Source organism: Argentina silus (genome assembly GCF_951799395.1).
Source record: "Argentina silus genome assembly, chromosome: 7".
Taxonomy (NCBI): domain Eukaryota; kingdom Metazoa; phylum Chordata; class Actinopteri; order Argentiniformes; family Argentinidae; genus Argentina; species Argentina silus.
Window position 1 is genome coordinate 2,477,432 of NC_139661.1, and position 22,428 is coordinate 2,499,859.

General features: G+C 42.2%; 3 protein-coding genes across 4 annotated transcripts; 1 reads left to right on the top strand and 2 right to left on the bottom strand.

The window, feature by feature from the left end:
• Window positions 1–1,614: 1,614 nt before the first annotated feature.
• On the bottom strand, window positions 1,615–15,249 carry LOC310807293 (glycine dehydrogenase (decarboxylating), mitochondrial-like). Its single transcript, XM_083673708.1, has 25 exons — window positions 14,901–15,249; window positions 14,713–14,791; window positions 11,343–11,478; window positions 10,768–10,932; window positions 10,421–10,498; window positions 10,179–10,326; window positions 9,686–9,882; window positions 9,480–9,576; window positions 9,194–9,299; window positions 7,941–8,080; window positions 7,730–7,810; window positions 7,486–7,583; window positions 7,161–7,245; window positions 6,737–6,778; window positions 6,120–6,262; window positions 5,933–6,008; window positions 4,815–4,940; window positions 4,571–4,720; window positions 3,784–3,896; window positions 3,513–3,654; window positions 3,086–3,197; window positions 2,833–2,928; window positions 2,539–2,711; window positions 2,216–2,296; window positions 1,615–2,007 (listed from the first exon to the last, which is right to left on the bottom strand). Exons 1-25 carry the CDS (start codon window positions 15,183–15,185, stop codon window positions 1,867–1,869), a joined length of 3,090 nt encoding a protein of 1,029 aa, XP_083529834.1. The 5' UTR covers window positions 15,186–15,249; the 3' UTR covers window positions 1,615–1,866.
• A 1,797-nt stretch (window positions 15,250–17,046) lies between these two features.
• On the top strand, window positions 17,047–18,473 carry mboat4 (membrane bound O-acyltransferase domain containing 4; the record flags this gene model as incomplete). The annotated part of the gene is made up of 2 exons (XM_083673235.1): window positions 17,047–17,285; window positions 17,540–18,473. The coding sequence occupies 2 exons, from the start codon at window positions 17,047–17,049 to the stop codon at window positions 18,471–18,473; spliced, it is 1,173 nt and encodes a 390-aa protein (XP_083529361.1).
• Window positions 18,474–18,563: 90 nt separating this feature from the next.
• Window positions 18,564–22,428, bottom strand: coq2 (coenzyme Q2 4-hydroxybenzoate polyprenyltransferase). 2 transcript variants are annotated; one of them, XM_083673461.1, is made up of 9 exons: window positions 22,127–22,428; window positions 21,559–21,689; window positions 20,743–21,105; window positions 20,294–20,460; window positions 19,969–20,090; window positions 19,784–19,869; window positions 19,539–19,672; window positions 19,201–19,389; window positions 18,564–18,961 (listed from the first exon to the last, which is right to left on the bottom strand). In XM_083673461.1, exons 3-9 carry the CDS (start codon window positions 21,065–21,067, stop codon window positions 18,806–18,808), a joined length of 1,179 nt encoding a protein of 392 aa, XP_083529587.1. In that variant the 5' UTR covers window positions 21,068–21,105; window positions 21,559–21,689; window positions 22,127–22,428; the 3' UTR covers window positions 18,564–18,805. The 2 variants fall into 2 exon arrangements, with proteins under 2 accessions (XP_083529587.1, XP_083529586.1); XM_083673460.1 differs by lacking the exons at window positions 21,559–21,689; window positions 22,127–22,428 and having other exon boundaries at window positions 20,743–21,178.

The following is a 22,428-nucleotide window of genomic DNA, read 5'->3' on the forward strand; positions in this document are numbered from 1 at the left end:
TCACAATTTGTGTGTGTGTGTGTGTGTGTGTCTAAGACTGTATTAACACTGTATTAACCAGCTGTGTATTGAGGGACTGAACATGTAACAACAAACTAACAGCACTGGCTACAAACTTGATGATCTTGTTTGGTTTGTTCATTCTATCTGCCCCCGGGTCCTTGAATTTTTTTAATGAAATAAAAAAGCACACTGTTTAGGCCTTTTGATTTCTATACTTCAGTTGAAAATTAGATCATTTTAACATTGTGTAACATTTCAAAAATGTTTTCTGATGTGTGATGAACAAATTACAAAGGGACAAATGCAGAGAACAAAGTAAAGCAGTTGTATGTATATTGTCATTATGAGACACATGGATAAATGTGGCAACTCCACTCCAAATTCAGGCCTTATGTGCGGGTTTTGTTTAAGTTTAAGTGTAAGTTTAAAGGTTCTGCATTCCTTCCATACACATTAGAAAGGGGAGTTTAAATGTTGTGATGCCATTTGTCATCCTTTGAGATCATCTGATGGCATTAAGTGTGTACTACTAAATCAAGGTTAAAGCTTTCCTTTTCCCTACAGCATGTATTCTAAACTTTGACTGTGTGCGTGCGTGCGTGCAAAAAGTCTCACCAACTGAGGCTTAACTACCTATTAAGTATTTTGAGAAATGTGACTAATGATCTTAAAAGCATTTATTGACACTCTTCAAAACATCACTACTCTGCATAGAAAGCAGGCAGAGGCTGTGCACACTACCAGTGGAGAGTTTACCACCAGCATTCCAGGAACAGGATCTCCATGCCAGGGATGTGTAACATAAACCAAGGGTAATGACGGGGTTTGCATGTTATGCAACTCAAAACATGGTAAAGCTTCTTACATAAGTCTGAAGGTTACAGTACGGTCATGTGACCGTAACTTCTAGAGATTGAGCTACAAATCATGTTTTCATAGTCATAAACCATCACACGAAATTGGCCACCTGAGTCAAAGTTCAATAGTATCACCTGGGATTATCGATGTTAATGGTTGGAGGGAACTTCCCTTTTGCTCTCATGTCATATCAGTGAGCAGATCAAGGAGGACATTTATTATTTGAACAGGGATACTTTTAAGGCCAATTACTTTAGATAAAGGCTTTTATGTCAGTGTTGAACACAAAGTCATGGTAACTGTAATACTCACTTTCAGTCTCAGAATAAATAATACAGTGTAGCCTTCAAATATGTTGTACGGTGATAACAGGTAACTCAATGTCCATATGTATACTATTAGGAGTTCAAGATAGTGTACACAATAAGCCCTGTGTCATGTGAGAAGGAGGGAGGGAAGAAAGCGGGGAGAGAGAGAGCTGATATTAGGCTCCTCTAGGTGGCAGCATAGAATGTGATAAAGCCAAGGATCATTTCAAAACTCCTTAACAGGGAACAGAAAAATCAGTCAAGATCCAGACAAAATGTTTAATATATCTATTTGTCTAAAACGTTGAAAACAAATCATTATAAGATAATTAAAAAAAACACTTTAACCATAAAAATGAACATCTTAACATTACGTCTAGAGTCAGTGATTAGACCACCAAGTGTCAAAATACACATTTTCATAGACAGAAAAAAGCAAATATTAACAAAAACCCTACACAAGTTTAAAACTACGCATGTCAGCCCAGTGTGGTATTTCTGAGAAGAAAACAGCATGAAGGGAGAGTCAAGGCAACTATTTGTACAACAAATAAGAGAGTTGAGGCACCAAGGGCATACAGTATTATGGAAATACAGTCAAAAGAAAACATTTTGATGTACGATACACAACTCTTATTGGGTTTTCAGAATTTGGAAGTGTGATGCCGTGGCTCGTGTCAAGGGAAGGACATCAGTGTCATGAGGAAGCTCTGTTCTCCTCGTAGGGAGACTCGTACACATCCATGGGGGGGCAGGTGCACACCAGGTGCTGGTCACCGTAGATGTCGTCGATCCTGGAGATGCTCGGCCAGAACTTGTTCTCGGGCCTCACGAATGGCTGGAAGTTGTGAAGGACAAGTGCAGTGAGAGTAAAAATAAAATGTATATCCTTTAAATCTAAGACTAGAAACAATTTGTATAAATATTGGGACAGGGAGAGTTGAAAGATATGTGTACATCAAAACGTGAACATAGAAGAGTGAACTAAAGTGTATAATGTTTGTTTGAGTGTGTGATTTTGCCAGTGGGGTCAGGAGGATACTCACCAGGGGGAAAGCTGCGCACTCCCTGGAGTAGGGTCTGTCCCAGGTGGAGGAGGAGATGCACGCCAGGGAGTGAGGGGCCATCTGTGGCGCGCACACACACACAAACACACACACACACACACACACACACACACGGACATCATACGGCAGCCCTGGCTACATTTAGCACCTCTCCCTACACCGAGCGGTTCTAACACACACATTGTCCCTGACATAAATTCATACTCAAGAACCCAAGGTTTACCAGGAGCCTCAACTGCAGTGTGTATTGTAACACGCACAGTGTCGGCAACATCTCACTATGAGTCACGCCTTTCACGTACCTTCAGTGGGTTGATGCGAGAGTCCATCCTGCCTTCCTCAATGTCGGCTATTTCCTGTCTGATTCCCATCAGAGCGTCGCAGAAGCGGTCCATCTCAGCCTTGTCCTCAGACTCAGTGGGCTCGATCATCAGGGTTCCAGACACGGGCCATGACATGGTGGGGGCATGGAAACCTGGTCAGAGTGAGACACAGAGGGGTGCCTCATGGTTAGGGGAGGATACAGAACACAGTTCATTTAAAAAAAAAAAATAATCTGTATACTATTCAGTCATGAAAACTGCACTTCAGCTCACCATAATCCTGCAGCCTCTTCGCCACATCCACCGCTTCAATGTTGGCGGTTTTCTTGAACGGCCTCACATCCAGAATGAACTCATGAGCCACAAAACCTGTGGAAGGGAACAATCTGCGGTCATCAAACTGCTGTGAGTCATAGAAATCTACACTTGCTAGTAGGAGCTTTAGCACTCAGCTAAAGTTAGCGAACACAGTTAGCGTACACAGACCATGGATATGGGCCAAATATGAATGTCACCCCTCACTCACCTTTCCTGCCCTTGAAGAGGACCTTGTAGTGGTTCTCCAGTCGCTTGGCCATGTAGTTGGCATTGAGGATGGCCACCTCTGTGGCATGGACCAGCCCCTTGGCTCCCATCATCTAGACAACAGTAGGGCTCAATATTAACTCATCTACTGCCTCAGTTTGAGAGCATTCCAAGACACACATCAACAGAGACCTCAAAAGATTTACACAGAGATCACACAAGTATATGGGGTATGAACATTGACTTATTTTGTTAACATTTGACTGACTATAGATCTTTGATTACTGTTATTTGGGGGTCATCTGTAAAGAACTTTTAGAATCTTGATAAACTGTTTCAATATAGATACATTTTCATCATTATCATGATTATCATCATCATCACCATCCAAACTCTATTAGAGTGGACCTCAGGATAGCTGAACTGACCTTGATGTAGGCCCAGGAGATGGGCAGGATGGCACTGGACCCCCAGGGGGCAGCACTGATGGTGCCCAGGGAGCTGCTGGAGTTGACTAACTGCATGCTGACCACTGGGTGGGTGGGCAGGAACAGGGCAAGGTGCTCCTTCCTGTTTGAGGCACACAATAACATTTACACACTAACAATCACATTGAGGTTTAGGTCATGTTTGGCTCTCATACACTTTAGTGACAGGTCTCCTGAATATTGAAGGGGCACGGTCATCACCATCACTTACACTCCGATAGGTCCCATCCCTGGCCCTCCGCCCCCATGGGGAATGCAGAAGGTCTTGTGCAGGTTCAAGTGAGACACGTCAGAGCCGTAATCACCTGGGCGACACAGGCCCACCTGTAGAGAGCAGAGAAGGAAGATGGAGAGGAAAAAGATGATCAGAAGGTGATAGGGGGCTTCCGCAAAGTTCCTGCCATCAACAGAAGAGGTCGCTGCTCTGCTGGTGCTGATCACAATGCATGCGTGTGATAAGAATGTGGCTAATCTGGAAGGCAAAGTCTTCCCCTCCTAAAGTTCACTCTCCTTATGTTAGATTCGATAGACTGTAAAAGGTTACCATCGGTCGGGGAGGGACACTTTAGGACGATTTAATCGCAAGAGAGGAATTACAGGGGGCAGGGTCTGTAGACCGTTGGCTGCTGGTGGAAGGAGGTCTAAGGTAATTACTTTTGTTACACACTTGAATTCAAAGGTCACTCTTCTTCCCCTCATACTTCTATGAAACTGTACAGAGACCCTCTTGTGTTCTTTCAACTAGCTGCCTGTAATACAACTGAAAATAGAAAATATCTTGTACATTTTTTATACTCAGTGCAGTCTAAATAGAACCAAATGTTGATACTGTAGGTCTTAAAACCATTCAGGATTTGAAATAGAGTGCATCCCTATGGACTTAAAAAGTATTGATTCAGTTAACTGGATAGTGAGCAATAAATACCTACAGTATCATAGTATGCAGCAAAGGGGACAGACAAACTTTACTTTACATGAAAGGTGATTGTTCTCCTCACCTGGGCGTTCATATTGGCACCGTCCAGATAGACCTGACCACCGTTCTGGTGAATGAGGTCACACACGTCCCCGATGCCCTCTTCAAACACACCGTTGGTGGAGGGGTATGTGATCATCATGGCTGCCAAGTTAGCCTTGTGCTTGTCCACCTGAGAGAAGGACAATGGAGGAGAATGTGAGCTCACTTGATGAGCTCACTGATAAAATTACAGAGGATACTCTCAGACTCAAACCAGGTCTTACCAGTGCCTTGAGGTGTGCCAGGTCAATGTTGCCATCCTTGTCCACCTCTACCACCTGAACCTTCATGCCAGCCATCTGGGCACTGGCTGGGTTGGTGCCATGGGCTGACTTAGGGATGAGACAAACCTGGGCAAAGGGAAATATCAGGAATTGTTAGGGACAGACCATCACAAAGCAGAGCAGAGATAGAGCAGTTACGACTGAGCAAGTCAACTACAGTATAACAGTAAGACATGCCCTAAACTCAATGCATGATTTAGTTGCAAGTCATACATTGATTTTTACATTTTGCAATGTTGTTTGTCACACAAGGACACAGGGGCACCAAGACCTGTGTGTTAGGTAACGTTTACTTATCCCTAACAGGGAAAAAATATGGCCCAGTTACCCTATCAGTTTCTCCAATGGCTCACTGTTCCCATAGTCTTAAAATCACCTAATATGGAATCTTGAAATCAAGTAACCTTCAGAATGACGATGCTGTCCTTTATTTGCAGGACTCGTAGTTTGGACCTTGACCGTTTCAAGAGCTCACACCACTATCTAAGATATGCTTATAAAAGGGAGTTGCTAATAAGCAAAAGCGAAATTACAAAACCAGAAAGATAATTACAAGCCGTCTTATCTCATTCATGTCCTCGTTTTCTGTTATATTCTGTAAAGGCCCTTAAGCCACAATGTGACACTTTTAAAACAGCTCCTCCATAAGTATTTAAAACATAACTGTCTACTTCAAAATCAAGCAGGTCTAATCTACACAGAGTGGCTGGCATAAATCTTCATTTATGTTGACTGCACTTTGTACTGATAATCATTGTTGGAAAGTCATACATTTGCTATTAATTAAAATAGCTAGCTGTTCACTATGAAATTGCTGATTAGAGCAATAACTCAGACCAGTGATTAAGTAATCATATTATGGAATTGCACTCCCCCCTATGTTGTTTTCATATCTGAACAGAGGTCCATTCATTTGGGTTTAAGGCCTGTAGAATTCTTCAAAAGGATATACAGTACCAGTGTTTACACAACAGATAAATGAATATGGATAGTTCTGAATTCCGGGGTAAACTATCCTTTTGGACAAATCACGGGACCTTCTACGGGACCATACTTACTGTTCTATGGGGCTCTCCTTTTGAATTCAGATAGGCTTTGATGGCAGCTAGGCCAGCGTACTCTCCCTGTGCACCACTGAAAGACAAGGTCAATAGACTGTTCATGTACCAGGCAGGCACATACTCCTGTCTCAGTAGATTAAAACGTGCACCGTTCAAAGGTCAGAGCTGAGAGGAGAGGTCTCACCTGTTGGGCTGGAAGGAGATCTTGTCGTAGCCCGTCACCTCACAGAGGTCCCTCTCCAGCTGCTTGAAGAGCTGCTGATAGCCCTGTGCCTGGTCCAGGGGCACAAAGGGGTGGAGGTTGGCAAACTCATTCCAGGTGATGGGCTAGAGAGAGAGAGAGGGGAAGAAGGGAGAAAAGAGGAAAGGAATGAAAGAAGTGAGAGAGATCATCCTGGTGGTTACTCCCTTTACTGCTGAAATGAAAATTCGGTATATTTTATTTTTTACTGGATTTAATGTTATTACTGTTAATGTTTATATTTTAGCAATTATCCTTATTACATTCTATTGTTGTTGTTGTTGATGTTGATTGATGTTGTAGAGCTGCTCTGCCTCAGGGATTTCATTCCATTGTATACTTGTATTCAATGTAATGGCAAATAAACAAGACTTAACATGGTACCCAAAGGATTGGATAGATTGTGCAAGTACATAGCATGTACACAGCAACACCATAAAATGACAGCTCAAGCATACGCCTCCATCATGAATCTAAAGAGCACCTTTTCTTTTAACTGAGAGAAATAAGGACAAACATGAAGGATCAATAAGCGGGAGAAAGGAGGGTCACCAACTCACCATGAGCTCTGAAGAACTATTCAGCTTCATGGTGCAGGAACCCTGAAAATCAAAAGAAGATGTTTTATTGCATTGTGTGGTAGCGGGATTATCTTTAAGTAGCTTGCTGGGTTTGGCCATTTTCAGAAAAAAAGGAATATACACAACTCTGTTATGCTCCCATGGTGATTTATTCAAACGCACAAAACAGACGTTTGAATCCAAGTTGGATCTTCGTCGGGTCCACAAAATGCTGTGTGTTTTGTGTGTTTGATTAAATCACTATGGGAGCATTCCAGAGTTGTGGTCATTCCTTTTTTCTTTCTTTTTTGATACATCCTGCACCTGATAGGTTGGATATGCATATTTTTTTTTACTTTTGGCCATTTGAACCCATTGTTGAAGGCAATCCCCAGTGACAAACATTGTGTTGTATGAGACTCACCAATGGGATCATGCTGTGCACCAAAGAGATATCCTTGTTCTCCAGGCGTTTCATGTAGCGCACAATGTTGGTCTCAGAGTGGTAACTGCAAGAGATTATCAAAATGAATGAAGAAACATTTGGGGGCTAAGCTGTCCTACTCCAAAACTCTGCTCTATGTTTACAAATAATCAACAATAATCAAAACACTTTATGGCTCTCACCAGTCTAGTGTCACAAATTGTTAATGCTGTCATCACAAAAGTTATAACAATTATGGTATATTATGATTGTTGTTTCCTTGTGGCATTGCAACATGAGACAAAAGCTACAGTAATGGACTGACCTGTTGAAGACAGTGTGACCCAGGTACTTGGTAGTCCTCTTGAAAGGACTTCCCATAATGCCTTTTACTCTTTCACCCATCTTCTCAGCAATGAGCTCCTATGAAGAGAATTGCAGCAAATCAGAAATACGAGTCCTTAAAAGTTTGAGGACACATCTTTGAATTCATTGAAAAATGACTGTGAATATTACAAATATACATTTGGATAATCTCTTTAACCATAAGTCAGTAAAATGAAACATACAGCTGACGATTCACATCCAAAGACCCAGAGTAGATCGTCCAAGTCCTTCTCTGTAACCGTCTCATCAAGAGACACACCCAGCTGTGGTGGAAAAACAAAAATAATTTCAACCAATAGCTCAGTTTGCAGTAAAGAGCCAATGTAAAAGAGCCAATGTGAAACATAAACAGCCATGGACACCGAAGGTATCTATGAGGATTCTTTTGCTCACCACTCCCTCGCTGTAGACACGCAGGTTGATCTCCCTCTGGACGGCCCTCTCCTGGATGTCCTTGGCTGCCACACTGCAGTTGATCTTTAGTGTATCAAAGAACATGTCACTGTGCAGTCTGTGTCCAGCCCGCTTCAGCCCTGAGACAGAGAGGGGGAGAGAGGCTCTTTGTTGAATGAACACGCTCAAATAAGAGAGTAAAGCAATTCATGAGTATCTGGAATTCATCCAAAGAGGCCGTGATACCGTTGCCTTTCTTGTAACACAGCACACTTGATGTTGGAATCAACAGGTTACGACTACAAAGAGATGACATTAAAGAAGGAAAAAATAGTTCATGGATTCAAATCAGTGTAATTCTAACATTCATCTGAAGGTAACAGTATTCAAGGAGGGATTATACTGTGTCACAGTATGGTATGGCAACTGCTCGGCATCGGACCGGAAAGCACTGCAGAGGGTGGTGAAAACTGCCCAACGCATCACCGGTTCCTCACTCCCCTCCATCGAGGCTGTCCAGGGCAAACGATGCTTGCGTAAGGCACGCAGCATCGTCAAGGACATTTCTCACCCCAACCATAGACTTTTCACCCCACTCCCCTCCGGGAGGCGCTACAGGTCTCTCCGCACCCGAACCAGTAGGTTCAGAGGCAGCTTCTTCCCTGCGGCTGTCACCCTACTGAACTTGAACACTGCACCGACCTGACAACCTACCAACCTACCAACCCCTGCAACCCCCCCCCCCACCCGGACAATGCACTATTACTCCCCTCCCCTTACTCAATACCACTGCTCTTCTGTACATATCTGTCCATACTGTTCATACTGTTCATAATGCACATAATGCACATATCCTTATATTTTCTTTAATACTACTGCACATACTGTACATACCTGTTTATACTGTTTATACGGCATTCCATATTTATATTTATTCTGCTATCTACCTCATGTTACTGTTAATACATATATACTGCTAGACTGCATTACCCATACAGCTCATATGCTGCTACACTGTTCATACTGTAACTTATTTATTCTGCTATAATGCTACTGCTACTCATATACTGCTATACTGCACTGCTTATATTATACTGCACTACTTACTGATCATATATTGCACTACCTGTAAATACTGTTCATTGCACTTTCTGCTATTTTGCACTTCTGGTTAGACGCTAACTGCATTTCGTTGTCTCTGTACTTGTACTCTGCACAATGACAATAAAGTTGAATCTAATCTAATCTAATACCTTCAGCAAGGATCAGGGCTGCATTGTGAGTCCTCTCAGCAATGTGCTTCAAGCCCTTGGGTCCATGATACACGCCAAACATGGCAGCCATGTTGGCCAGCAGAGCCTGAGAGATACAGTTTGGGGATGAGAGAAAACAAGGGTGAAAATCTGTTAATGAACAAAGCAATATTGTACAGTACAGTAAATGTATTCAGGTTTCTTCACAAAAATGGCATGCATAAAGACCGGTGTCAACTAACATTTGTGTTTTTCTACGGCTCAGTGTGTTACTATTTGGGTGTACCTGTGCAGTGCAGATGTTGCTGGTGGCCTTGTCTCTGCGTATGTGCTGCTCTCTGGTCTGCAGAGCCAGACGGTACACCTCTTTACCGGCTGCATCCCTGCATGAGAGAAAGACATCTTAATATGGAAACACAAAGACTCTCATAACTCATATGGGTAGGACATTTGTAGAATCGAACTTATGCAAAAGAGTATAGGGGCTCTCACCTGGTCACTCCAACCATTCTCCCCGGCATCATCCTGACCAGGCTCTCCTTGACTGAGAAGAAGGCTGCGTGGGGGCCGCCATAGCAGAGGGGCACGCCGAACCTCTGGGAGCTGCCCAGGGCGATGTCCACCCCAAATTCTCCAGGGGGCCGCAGCACGCACAGGGCCAGCAGGTCTGTGGCACAGCAAGCCAGAGCCTACAGGGATGGGAGATTACCATCTTTGCTAAGATCAATGAGGTACCAAACTTATGTCACTGAAATCAAAGTCTCTTAGTCTCCTAAATTATATAGATTTAGATTGTCATCTAAAGTATATACTGTTGTATTTAAAATGAGTGGAGTGAGTTGAAGGTCCTGCCATTGTAAACCATGAGAGATGTATCCAGATACCACCCCCAATCCCTCCCCGATTCTCACACCTTCACACTAGATAGTTCATATGTTGGTTAACAAACTGTCACCACCATTATCAGATGAGGCAGCACCCTTACCCCTCCCATGTGAGCCCGGTCCACCAGAGCAGTGAAGTCCTCCACTCTGCCATCGGTGTCTGGGTACTGGAACAGCACCCCACTCACGTCCTTCCCGCTGAAGTCCATCTCATGGGGCAGCTTAAGCACAGTCTTCACTCCAATGTAGCTGTGAATCAACAACCAGAGAGCAACAACAATGAAGATGGTGTTTTGGTAGAAAGTTCTCATCTTGATGTGTTTGAATCTCTTGAAGACCTTACTTGGCTCTGGTCTGCACGACGGCGATCGTCTGGGGATGGCAACGCGGGTCGATGTAGAAGGTCCTTCTCTTGTTCTGTCTGTGGTGGACATACACAACATATGAGAACACAAGCTATTCCGTAGTTCTTGTGAAGGACCATTTTCCAAATCTGGGTCAAGAGAGTATAATTTTTTTTCCTTCAAATACTTTAGGTGCACTTGATTTAGTTTGCCTGGCACAATGGAGTAGTGTAAATACTACACACTTGGCACACTGTGCAAACTAAATCAAGCGTAGCCAAGGTATTAATAATTAATAAATCTAATTCTTATTGGCCCAGGTCTGCTGTTTCCTTCCTGTGGTTACCTGTGGCTGAGCTGCATAGCCTCAGCCGCTGCCGTTCCCTCGTCCAGGAGAGATGCGTTGGCCACAGCCATGCCCGTGATATCACAGATCATAGTCTGGTAGTTGAGCAGACTCTCCAGGCGGCCCTGAGCCACCTCCGGCTGATAGGGAGTGTACTGAGTCACCCTGGAGAGAAAACGCCACACAGACACAACAGAGCGACAACAGATTAGAAAAGACGCCAAGACACCGATTTTTCTAGGAAACGAGACACGGAGGACGTGGGTAAGGAGTATCTAAATATATGGATATGAATACAAAACCTGGACAAAATTCATCAAATTCCAAATTTGGAATTGAAAGTGATAACAGTTTATGCAGGACTCATGTTGGACAAAAACTGGTCATAAGATCCCACATGTGGGGAAGTTCAATTCAGTTCAGTCTAAATCGCTAGACTTACGCCTCAAGTCACAAGATGCATTTGATTAAGGCCACGCTATTCTGCAATAGAGCAATTTGTGTTTTAATGACTAGCAGAAGCCCATAAATACTTCTTCTCAAAGGTTCTTATTGTGTGAGGATGTGTCACCTACCATCCTGAATTCTCCAGAAGATTTCTTTGTATAACAGGGGGTACTGAGCAGTTGTAATACCCCATTCCAATATAGGACCGCCACAGCTTGTTCTTTGATGCAATCTTGTGGAGTGTCTCCAAGACTTCATTCTCGCCTGCAGATGGAAATGGAAATCAAAATTGGTGAAGACGGAAAAACCAAGTCTGCCCCAACAACCCAAACAAGGGTCTCAATTTGAAGTTGAGTAACTCTGTATTCTACTGTCTAATATGATAAAGAACAAACTGTATTGTCATGTTATCTTAAACTCACGCAATGAGAAGTGCCATGATTATGTGTGTACATGGTTCAATGTATCTCTCAGGGACGGTTTAACATGCCTTCCCCTCCAGTGGGGTTTTGTGTTGGTTGACATCTTTCGGTACATTCCTGAATTGAGTGTCATTTGATCACGTCACTCTGATAGTTGATGTGTGGGTATAAAAGAGAATGGACGCAAGAGTTCTGCCCTTTTTTCCTATTCTTCATGATATATTTGCCTTGTAATCATACAATATTAAGTCTCATTTGATTTATTCTCCCATGACCATTCTTGCTCTAGTTAAATTCAGTGAAATGGAGTCAGATTATTAATAATAACATATGCTTAATGACAATACAGAGCCTAAACTTCCCTGTCAAACCTTCTTAGTGTGACTGATAAATGGCCTATGTTTGATGGCAACTGCCAACCTAAAAGGCTCTTCATGAGCATCAAATGTATTTGGACAAAACAAAATCAATTACTAAGGAGTTTCTGACATGTTTATGTTCCCGTATTGGTGTGATTGAGAGAGATTCTTGGCAAACAAAAGACATAATGTATTTTAGAGAATTCAGTTAAAGAGAATTCAATAAGGCAGTCTTTGCCAAAAAAAGCTACATGGGACCATTCAAAATTGATGGCATCCCTTCTCCTATCTAAGCAGGTGACTGCACGACTTTAATCAGGCAAGAGAAGCAAAGCTTGCACGAGACCCCAACAATTATGCACAACAGTTTTCTAAACAAACCACCCAAACAAATGAGCTGTGAAAAAGAATTAAATGATCATGGTCACTATCAAAACAATCCACTGTCAAAATGAGATGTATAACAATACAAATTCAAATGTAAAATGGTATACCATACACCTCATATTCTTATGATGTTCTATGTGTATTGTGTACCACATTTCTGTGCATGTATATGCATTTCAGTTAGTGCATCCATTTCTATCCAAGTGGAAAGAGGAATGACTAGTAACATATGGACCCTTTCCCGATGGCTAGTTATCTAGCCTAATTCCTCAGTGCTGTAAGTGAGATCTGCCAATGCACACCGAGACACTGGAATTCCTTGGGCATTCCCTTGCTGCTTAGCAACTCCCACAGCCAGGAATGAACAATACAACCAGTCTCAACAAAGTGCCCAAACTACTCTCATATTCAAAAGGGGGATTTCTCCAGCTGCACTATCATAAAAAGGTGAACATTTGCATTTTTTGAATTGAGGTTGCAGAAAGTGTTTTACTGTAAATCAATTCTGCATTCATTAAAAAAAAAAGCTACGATAGTGACTCAGCACAGTGGAGTTGTTATAAGGATTTTCTGTAACATTTGACAGTTAATTCAAAAACAAAACAAATGAAAGCATCATCAGCACAGTTTTCCCATGGTCCCAAAGTTCCTCAGACCAACAAAAAAGCCTGATTCAGAACCATCCAGCACATCTATTGTTGAGGAGAGAATCCCTTGCTGGCTTTGCAAACCAAGCCCTCCAAAGCTGAACAAGCAAAAACCAGTATGGCCTCCAGTTTGTTCCTTCAGCATGGCTTGTTGCGTAATTAATTTTGACAGAGGCAGAGTAACTGAAGGTGGTCTTAAAAACCCCTGTCCCTGTGCTTCATAAATATTCACTCAACCATTTTTCATTACAATTTGGCCGAAAATACCACCCAAATAAATTGCAGTTAATGTAGATAGTGATGTGTTATTTCATCAGCCACATGGTACTTCAGAGTACAGTAGGGTACAAATCTTCTTTACCAATTCAAGGCTTGTTCAACTCCTTCAGTTGTGGTCAGGTCAGGATATCAAACACAAGGACCAGTGTTGAGAACAGAAAGAGTAAAACACTAGACCTTGATGGAAAAATAATTGACAGTTTGGGCATCATGCTGTAATAACTCTATGTATTCATTCATGACGTCCAAAACAATGCACTTGTTGTTTGAATGATATTGCTCCTTGTTGCAGTAAAGGTGTGGGTCTCTAGAACATGTAAATAAATGGCCAACAGAGTGAAAACATGCCCCTAATATACCTCCATGCATTCAGTGACAGTATTAGAAGGGTCAAACAGCTATAAATATGCTTTGTTGGTTTTGCATTTCATATTACTGTTATTTTTCAGCAGAGTTTTTTCTTTATGAATATGTTAAACAGTAATGTAACCAATGTACTGGGCACCGTACTCCTGTTGGTTTAGGGCTATTGTTCAAATTCATTACAAAAAATTAACAATTCGCTATATACAGTACTTTGCCTTGCTCACAGAGTGTTTTATAGCGTGTGGTAAATGCCTTACAAGAGAGAAGCTGTATCAGTCGGTCTCTGACTGAATTATGCAGCGGTTTAGGAAAATGCGCTTCGTAAGTGTTTTGAAGACAATAAACCATTATTGATTGTTAAACGTTTCAAATGTCTCACGATTCGCTTAATCAACATCAAATGATTAATATTTCATGTCGAAAAAAATACAGAACATTCAAGAGGGAAAAATAAAATGGATCATCAAAAGAGATCAAATTGACCATATTAGGAATCTCATGAAGCCCGTTAGCACATTTCATTCAACTGTGATGTAATGTTAACGCTATAACCAGATTGAACTGGACTTGGGACAGGAGCTCAAGGCTGAACTTTACACTCCAATTGCCATCCTATTAGCATCGGCTTCCCAACAGGAGATTGGTGCTGCTCGTTGAGTTTCGCAAAAACAACTCCAAATATGTTCAAAGGAAGACTTACCAGTGAAGAGCGCTTCAGCATGGCACACAATAGGAGTGCAACCTACATTTCAACCACTCGCATGCCTTCATTTACGCCCATGTTAAAAGACCATTCCGAGACCAATAAACGGAATCCAAAATATATATTATTATATAGGTGAACAAAACATTTGTAAAAAAAAAAAAATACAAATAAATAATAGATTTAGAGATTATTTTCACAGGGGAATTCACAGCAAACCTCTACTTAAATAACACAGCTCTAACAGATTGAAGAGACAATGGTCATCATGTTCAGAACCCGTACATCAACAATAACACGTGCTGTCAATAATAATGGAAAGAAGAGAAACTTACAGATAGGATCATCCATTTTCATACTTCTTTGAATACGGATGGAGGGTGGAACTGTATTATCTATCAATTGGGCGATCGACTGAAAATAATGCATAAGTCACAATCAACATACATGATATTTGTTCTGCATTAGAACTAACCTACATAGTCAATTCCCATAACATTTCTTACATGTTTATATATCTTACCTCAAGTCCAAGAGTATCCAGCATTTCTCTTTTCTCCTTATCACCTGGACCAATATGCCTCTCAGCAAAATCATCATGTCTTGGCAATAGTCTCTCAATCTGTCTGGAAGAAGCAAAGACTGCAGACATCCGTAGACCCCGGACTGGTACAGAAGCATTACGGTTTGGGATTCTAGTCCGTAGTTTTACAAATAGGCGGCTTTTACCACTGAGGTGTCTGCAAGGTGCATGGGGATTCACCGACTTGGCAAAGAAGATGCCCCAAGACTTGGCACAGCTTTGCATTTTAAACTCTCTGTATGATCTCTTATAAAAAAAAAAAGAATTCTGCTCGCCGCTCCAAACTGAATCCCTCTTGGGTCTGATGTGGTTTCTTCTGAAGACTCTGCCAACTACTTCAAACTGCTTAGTTCGTACGCCTCCCCGTTTCACAAGTACTGGCCAATCGATAAGAGAAATGTCGCTGACGCGGTGACGAGCCCCAGTCCAACAGCTGCTTTAAAGATATCATGTGCCCACTGTCTACAATGGAAATGTTAAAACTGTTGCGCAACTTTATCGACAGTCTATCACATACCGCCAGTTGGCTGTTAGTTACTTTGTAAGTGGGACTTGATGCATGTTCCAACATTTGTAACTGAGACGAACCTAAAGAAACCACAGCGTAACTAAATGCATTTGCTTTCCAATCAAAAGGAAATTCGTATTTCTAATAATTCGATTGGGCCCCATTAAATGGATCTTATTTCTAACAACAGCAATCTATTGTAGACCACATTTTGGACATTCATTATATCTTCTCATTAAATCGACATAAAATGCTAGCCTATGCATGGCAATATTGAAAACGTCTAAACAAGGTTGTTTTCTTTTCCACGTGATAATCATTGATAATAAATAACTTGGCATGTGTGAGAAGTGTTAAGGAGACACCTTCAGTGTTCACCACTAATGGGGGGTAAAGGGAACAAGTCTAGGGCTGGATTCCATTTCAATCCTTTCCATCTGTCCTTGACGCCTTGCCTTCACAAATCAGGAGATTTTCAAATGAAAGCAGTATGGTGATATGGCACCACCTAGCCTTCCTGATTGGTAGGAGAGAGCCCTGCTATATTAACTCCTGCCATGTCATTTCAGAATTCATGAGAGGAAGTTGTGAAAGGTGCAAAATAGGTTTTTAGAATGGAATTCAAACCAGGGCCTCATCAAGGTCACGTCGACAGCTAAAGCAAAACCTCTTAGTCCATTGCTGACAACCTGGGCTATATTCAGTATTGTTTAATTGTTTTATGGATATTTGTAAGAATGTTGCCAAACAGAACAACTCAGAATGAGAATTAAACAATAATGCAATCAGCGCTTGTCAGATGAGTCCAGATGAAAACATATTGCACATTCGGTGTACCACTGAATCCTGCCCCTTCTGCCACATATTACGATCTTGTGTAGTGTTTGTGAATCTTGCTTTGGGGCTGTTTTTAAAAGAGTGATGATGGTTCATGTGTGCTCATGTCTGTGGCGTTTAAATTCCACTTCCACTCCTCTCGACTAGATACATGTATCCACAATTACAGGGTGGAGAAGCCTATTCTCACACTTGTTTATCAGTGGGTTGCGAAGTATTTAAATGTCCTGGTTGCTATAGACAAAGTCAAAACAAAGTGTATCTGGAGAAACACCAATGTGTTGCTTGCTTATCAGTAAACAATAAGGATTTTTTCAATGCTAACCACAGGTGGAATGCTCATGACAGTCAATCAAGGAAAAACCAACATCCCCGCTGAATGTACAGACCCTATATATGGGCTCACTCAGTTCTTCTACTACGACAAACATTTAGAAATGGAGCTACTCCAGTGGTTGTGTGAGCAACATCCATTTCTAATATACCAATGTTTTTCTGTTCCATTTGCTTTGATATTCTATAGTCTGGCTACACGGGGATATCTTTCCTTGACAAACAGGTCAGTATTATTATTTTTGTAACACTATTGTTGATATACATGTTACATTAAAAGGGACATACAAAGTAAATTCCAAACAATCAATAAATTAACAACATTCCACAAAAAGGCTTTAAATCAAACAAACTGTTGAATTATGTTGAGTGGTCAGAGGTGTAAAAGTGGATTTAATACTTGTGAACATGAATCTTGACAGGTATCTTTTCTTGGCATCGGGAGGATGTATCCTCGCTGTTCTCACCATGGGTACATACAGCTTGCTTCTATTCGTCTCCACGGTGGTCTTTGTGTTGCTGGTGTGGTCACTGAGGCCCTTGCGTGTCCATCCATGGTTGCTTGGAGTGCAGATGTGCTGGCAAACTCTCTGGCATCTATCCATACAGTACAAAGAATACCACCTCAGTGAGCCCACTGACATCAGGTACTATTCTCATTCAATTAGGATTTTTCATGAGGATGCTACTACAGTTTTCAAACTTTGTGATTTTACTTTGTGTCTTGGTTGTCTGTACTGTTAATCTGGGGCATAGAGGCCAATATGTTTACACTGGAATAATACATTACAGACTGGAGGGATGCCTTTAAAAATGTAATGTAAAGTCATAATTCTCTCGACCCTCCAAACTTGTGTTGAATGTTCTAAAATGGATAATCTGAAATGTATATTTCCTATAGACTTCTCTTGGCAGTGTCGTCCTTAATGCTGCTCACTCAGAGAGTCACCTCTGTGTCCATGGACCTCCAGGACGGCAGAGTGACATTGCCGTCCATGTCACAGCCCCACAGCAGGGTCTGGTTCCTCCTCCCCCTCATCAGCTATGCCCTCAACTTCCCTGCCCTACTCGGGGGACCCCTGTGCTCATTCACCCAGTTTGTGTTTTTTGTTGAGCAGATCAACATCAGCCCTCCACCACAGCCCCTGGGTGTTGTCTCCTACAAGGCCTTTCAGGTTTTATCTCTGGAGTGGGGAAGGAATTATCTCAGTCGTTTCATCAAAGCCAATGCCTCTGGTTTAGCCAACTGCAATGCTCTCACGGGTGTCCTGTGGGTATGGGGCCTTGCAATGGAATTAAGGATTCAATACTACTCCCATTGGAGGATTAGTGAATGTCTTAACAATGCTGCTGGGCTTGGCTTCTGGGGAAATCAGCAGGGGAGCTCCCCAAACTGGGATGGAGTGAGTGACGGAGATCTCTGGACCACAGAGATGTCTTGCAGAGTGTCAGAGTTTGCGCGCCGGTGGAATGGTACAACGGCTACATGGCTACGTAGGCTGATTTTCCAAAGATGCAAAAGTGCTCCATTGATGATGACATTTGGATTTTCAATCTGGTGGCACGGCTTACATTTGGGTCAGTTTGTGGGATTTCTCGTCTGGGCTGCAGCTGTGAAAGCAGACTACCACATACACAAGTACTTGAGCCCTAAGATGACATCTACTTGGAGGAAGTTGGTGTATTGTTGTCTGAGTTGGGTAAACACTCAAATGATCATTGCATGTGTTGTTGTTGCTGTCGAGCTTCGAAGCACTCCCTCTGTCAGATTATTGTACAAGACATACATTGGTGTGTTTCCTCTTCTTAATATCATATTGCTCTTCATGTTATAATGAGATCATGAATTATTTTAGGTGGTACTTTTCATGATAACGCCACCAAATCTACATTGTACAATGAATGCTATTGAACCTCACCCAAACTCAATTTTAAACCAAGAGTTTTATTGAGGGACTACAGCCCATACTGTACTGTGTTACAGAATAATTACTGTTAAAAATAAGAACTTTACAGCCAGCTGCACACTCATTGTTTTCAAACTTATTAGCTGACGTGTCTCTTCTTTCTTTCCACAAATAACCAACAACTATTCCTAGAAACAGAAGTAGTCCAAGGTTTCTGTTTGAGACCAATTTCTTCTCACAGTTTGACATATTTGCTGACTTCATTGCAGTTCCTCCTCATTTTGTAATAAAGTGTCTCTTCTTTCTTTCCACAAATTACCAACAACTATTCCTAGAAACAAGAGTAGTCCAAGGTTTCTGTTTGAGACAAATTTCTTCCAACAGTCCTCTGGTTTGTTGATGTCCAACGTGTAAATCTAAAAATCAACAAAATAACGCATCACAATTAGTCTTATTCAATGAAAAGTAGTGTGAATTTAGGTGGTCCCTGATAAATAGTCCTCTTTAGACATTCACATTACAAGATTTTACTAATCATTGGCCAAAACAAAAAATACAACTCGATTAGAGATACTCTAACATGACTGTATTGTAGAATTCATATTCATGTTCATACATAACAGTGAACATGCATAAACAATATCATGAATCCCACCTGGTGTGTGAGGTGCATGGCCACAGTGGAAAGGACTGCATAGTAAGGCAAAGTCTGGTCGGTGTTGACCCCAGCCATGACCAGCCCTGACATCATGGCCACGACAAAGCCACTGAGCCACGGTTTGGTTTGCTCCCCAAACCTCAACGCTGTAGACTTGACCCCTATTCTCATGTCGTCATCTTTGTCCTGGGGACCAAAGGCAACACAAACGTTAAACACAACGGTCCAGAACATTCTCAACCAAACAGCTTAAGCCAAGTAGGCATTTCCAACAGCAAATTTGAATGGGTAGGAAATGAGTCACATTGCATTAGCAGACAACACACTGTTTTTACCTGATGGGCATAGATAGTGTCATAAATCAATGTCCACATCACTCCTGAGAAATACAGAGGTAGGCACACGGACCAATCGCAGGAGCCCATCACTGCTGACCAACCAAGCAGTGCTCCCCAGTTGAAAGTCAGGCCTGAGGAGAAAACAGCATTGGAATTTGCCCAGGAGCTAGGGAGAATAGATCTCCCTCAGGGTGATTTGTGGAATATCCAATGCAGGTTTAGATAGTTTCAGATATAGCTACCGAGAACAAGCTGTGGCCAGTAAGTGATCCTCTTCATTAGTGGATATGTGACAACCAGTGATAAGGAAGCTGCCCCAAGGGCTATGCTGTGAAGAAGAAAAGCCAAATGTGAGCAGTGTTCACAGAACTAGTCTAGGTCTTAACCTCAGTCCCAGAGCTAATGTTTCCATAGCAGTGTAGCCTACCTGTAATAATTGAGGCAAAGTAGAACCCCCAGTGCCAAAGAGAGCTGACCACCCAAAAATACGAGAGCCTGCATCTGAGAAATCTCCCCTGAGGCAATGGGTCGAGTGGCGGTCCTGGCTACCTGCAAAAACACAGACACATTCATTCAAAAATCAACAGCCCACCGGGTTCGTCTCCTGATTGTTTCTCTATATCAACTGGTCAACTTTGTTTTACTGTGATCTGTGGGAGCAGTGCCCTCTGTAAAAAGAGATATGTGATGAGCGTGTTACAGTTTGAACAAAAACGGATTTGTAAACAAAAAAGCGTTTATTGGCGGATTACTTTTTTGTCAATGTCCTTGTCCCACATGTCATTGATTGTGCATCCAGCTCCTCTCATCAGCAGAGCCCCTGCGCCGAATAAAGTGAGCATGCCCAGATGTGGGAGGCACCCTGGGTCTGCAGCCAGGCCAATGCTCCAGGTGCAAGGCAAGTACAACAGCCATGTTCCTACATGACACAGCCCAGACAATCAGATCAACATACAGAACATATACATCGACATTAGAACGGGAGCTGAGCTGGTGAAATCAATGTGTATGTTCATTTGAGGGAAACGACGGCTTTATTCATTCAAGCATCCCCACAGATTAAAAAAAGAACATTCTACAAACACACCTCTTCACATCGGATGTCTTTCAGTGGATTCAAGAACATTGAAAACTAGGCCTGTAAGTTATTCATCACACAAATCAAGGTTTCAAGGTTTAGGTCTACATTAAAGCTACTAACCGATTGGCTTATCAAGCCGCATCAATCTGAGGTACGGCTGCACGGGCGCTGGCGTTGAGTTTACAATCCCAGCAGCTGACAGGCTGAACTGTCTTCTGACACAGGGTGTGGTGGGGAGTCTGGCAGGTGGAAATAACCATGATCTCTGGCTGTGAAAGACACTTTTAAAAACCGACGTCCCATGGAGGGGAGACACTTGGGTCCTTCTCTCCTTGTTCAGATGACTGTTTGAGAGACTAGAGAGGCAGGAGTAGCAGGTCCCATGGTGAATCCTCCTCAAGGTGTTTAGTGTGAGCTGTGATGTAAACCTGGTAGGGATCATCATCTCTGTGGTCAGGCGCACATTATCCTCCCCGGTCACATCTGAAACGAGGGACAACATGCAGTTCTCATTCATACACAAATGATGTTCTTTGTCACGAAAGGCAGACCTAACAATAGGGGAGCTGCTCTGCCTAGAGGTAATTTCCTTTGTGCCACAGGTGAATATAGTCTGATACGAATGTCACTGACACACTATCAACCAGGGACCACGTAATGTAATGTAACTCCAAATGTAATCATGTAGTTCAGTTTGAGAAGAGGGGTTCATCAGTCTAACAACTGTCATCTACCCAGTAACAAAGCCAAAGTCATTGAGTAACAGTACAGCCGTTTACAGTAGTAGAACTGGCCTTTCCAACTTGAATGAATGAATTGACATCGTTCCATGTGACACACCGGACTAGAGAGCTACTTGCCTGCTGAATGACTTAAGTCGAACACATAAATGATCTCACTTGGTTATTATGTCTGGGCATACATTAACAAGCATACCTCACAGGAAACACAGATCTACGGCGATCTATGCATGAATGATGCCCGACTTCCTGTTCGCGTTCAATGTTCGGTGTGTCGTGTTGAACGTTCCGTCTGGAAACATTGTTGTGCTTGAGGTAGCCAAGCCACTACACGTGGGATATCAAAACAACAAATGTGTTGATCAATCGTTTTGACATGGTTCACTTGCTGGCTGGCTGGCTGGCTATATTTTTTTTAAGTCAACACTGGGCTGTTTATGAAAGTCTATGAAAACGATAAGATAAGTGTCTCGACGATATCAATGAATGCATTTTCAATGCATTTTTTTTATAAGGCCATTCTTTGTGTTCCCTACTGTTTATTGCATTTCCCTGCATGTGTTGTCAATGAATGAAGGTGTCGGGTAGCAATAATATTCCTTCAAATCGTAGATACCACTTGTACTATTTGTTCAAATAAGAGATTATTGTCATTCGTCAGAAGTGACATTTTTAGCAAATCTGAACTAGACTAGACTGCACTCCAAGAAATTCTTCAATGACCAGATGATCCGTGCGTTGCACCCCCTGGTGCTTTTGCTTACCGAGGCTCCAGGGTTTCTTTGTGTGGTCTCCTTCTGCTTGTCCCTGGCCGATCCGGAACGGAAGAAGCATCAAACTGTGTGTATGTGCATTTCCATTTCCAGTCCTTTCAGCGAACGGTCATTCGGCTCCGATCACATAAAAAAGCCGTTCATTCGGCTCCCAAACGGCTCTTCGTTAAAATCAGTCTCGTTTAGCAACATTTTGACTTCTGATTGGTCCTTGTGCACATTTTTTATTTAAATTGTTCACTGGAATCCGAATGTCCGTATTCTAACTATCAAAATAACAATATTTAGCGATA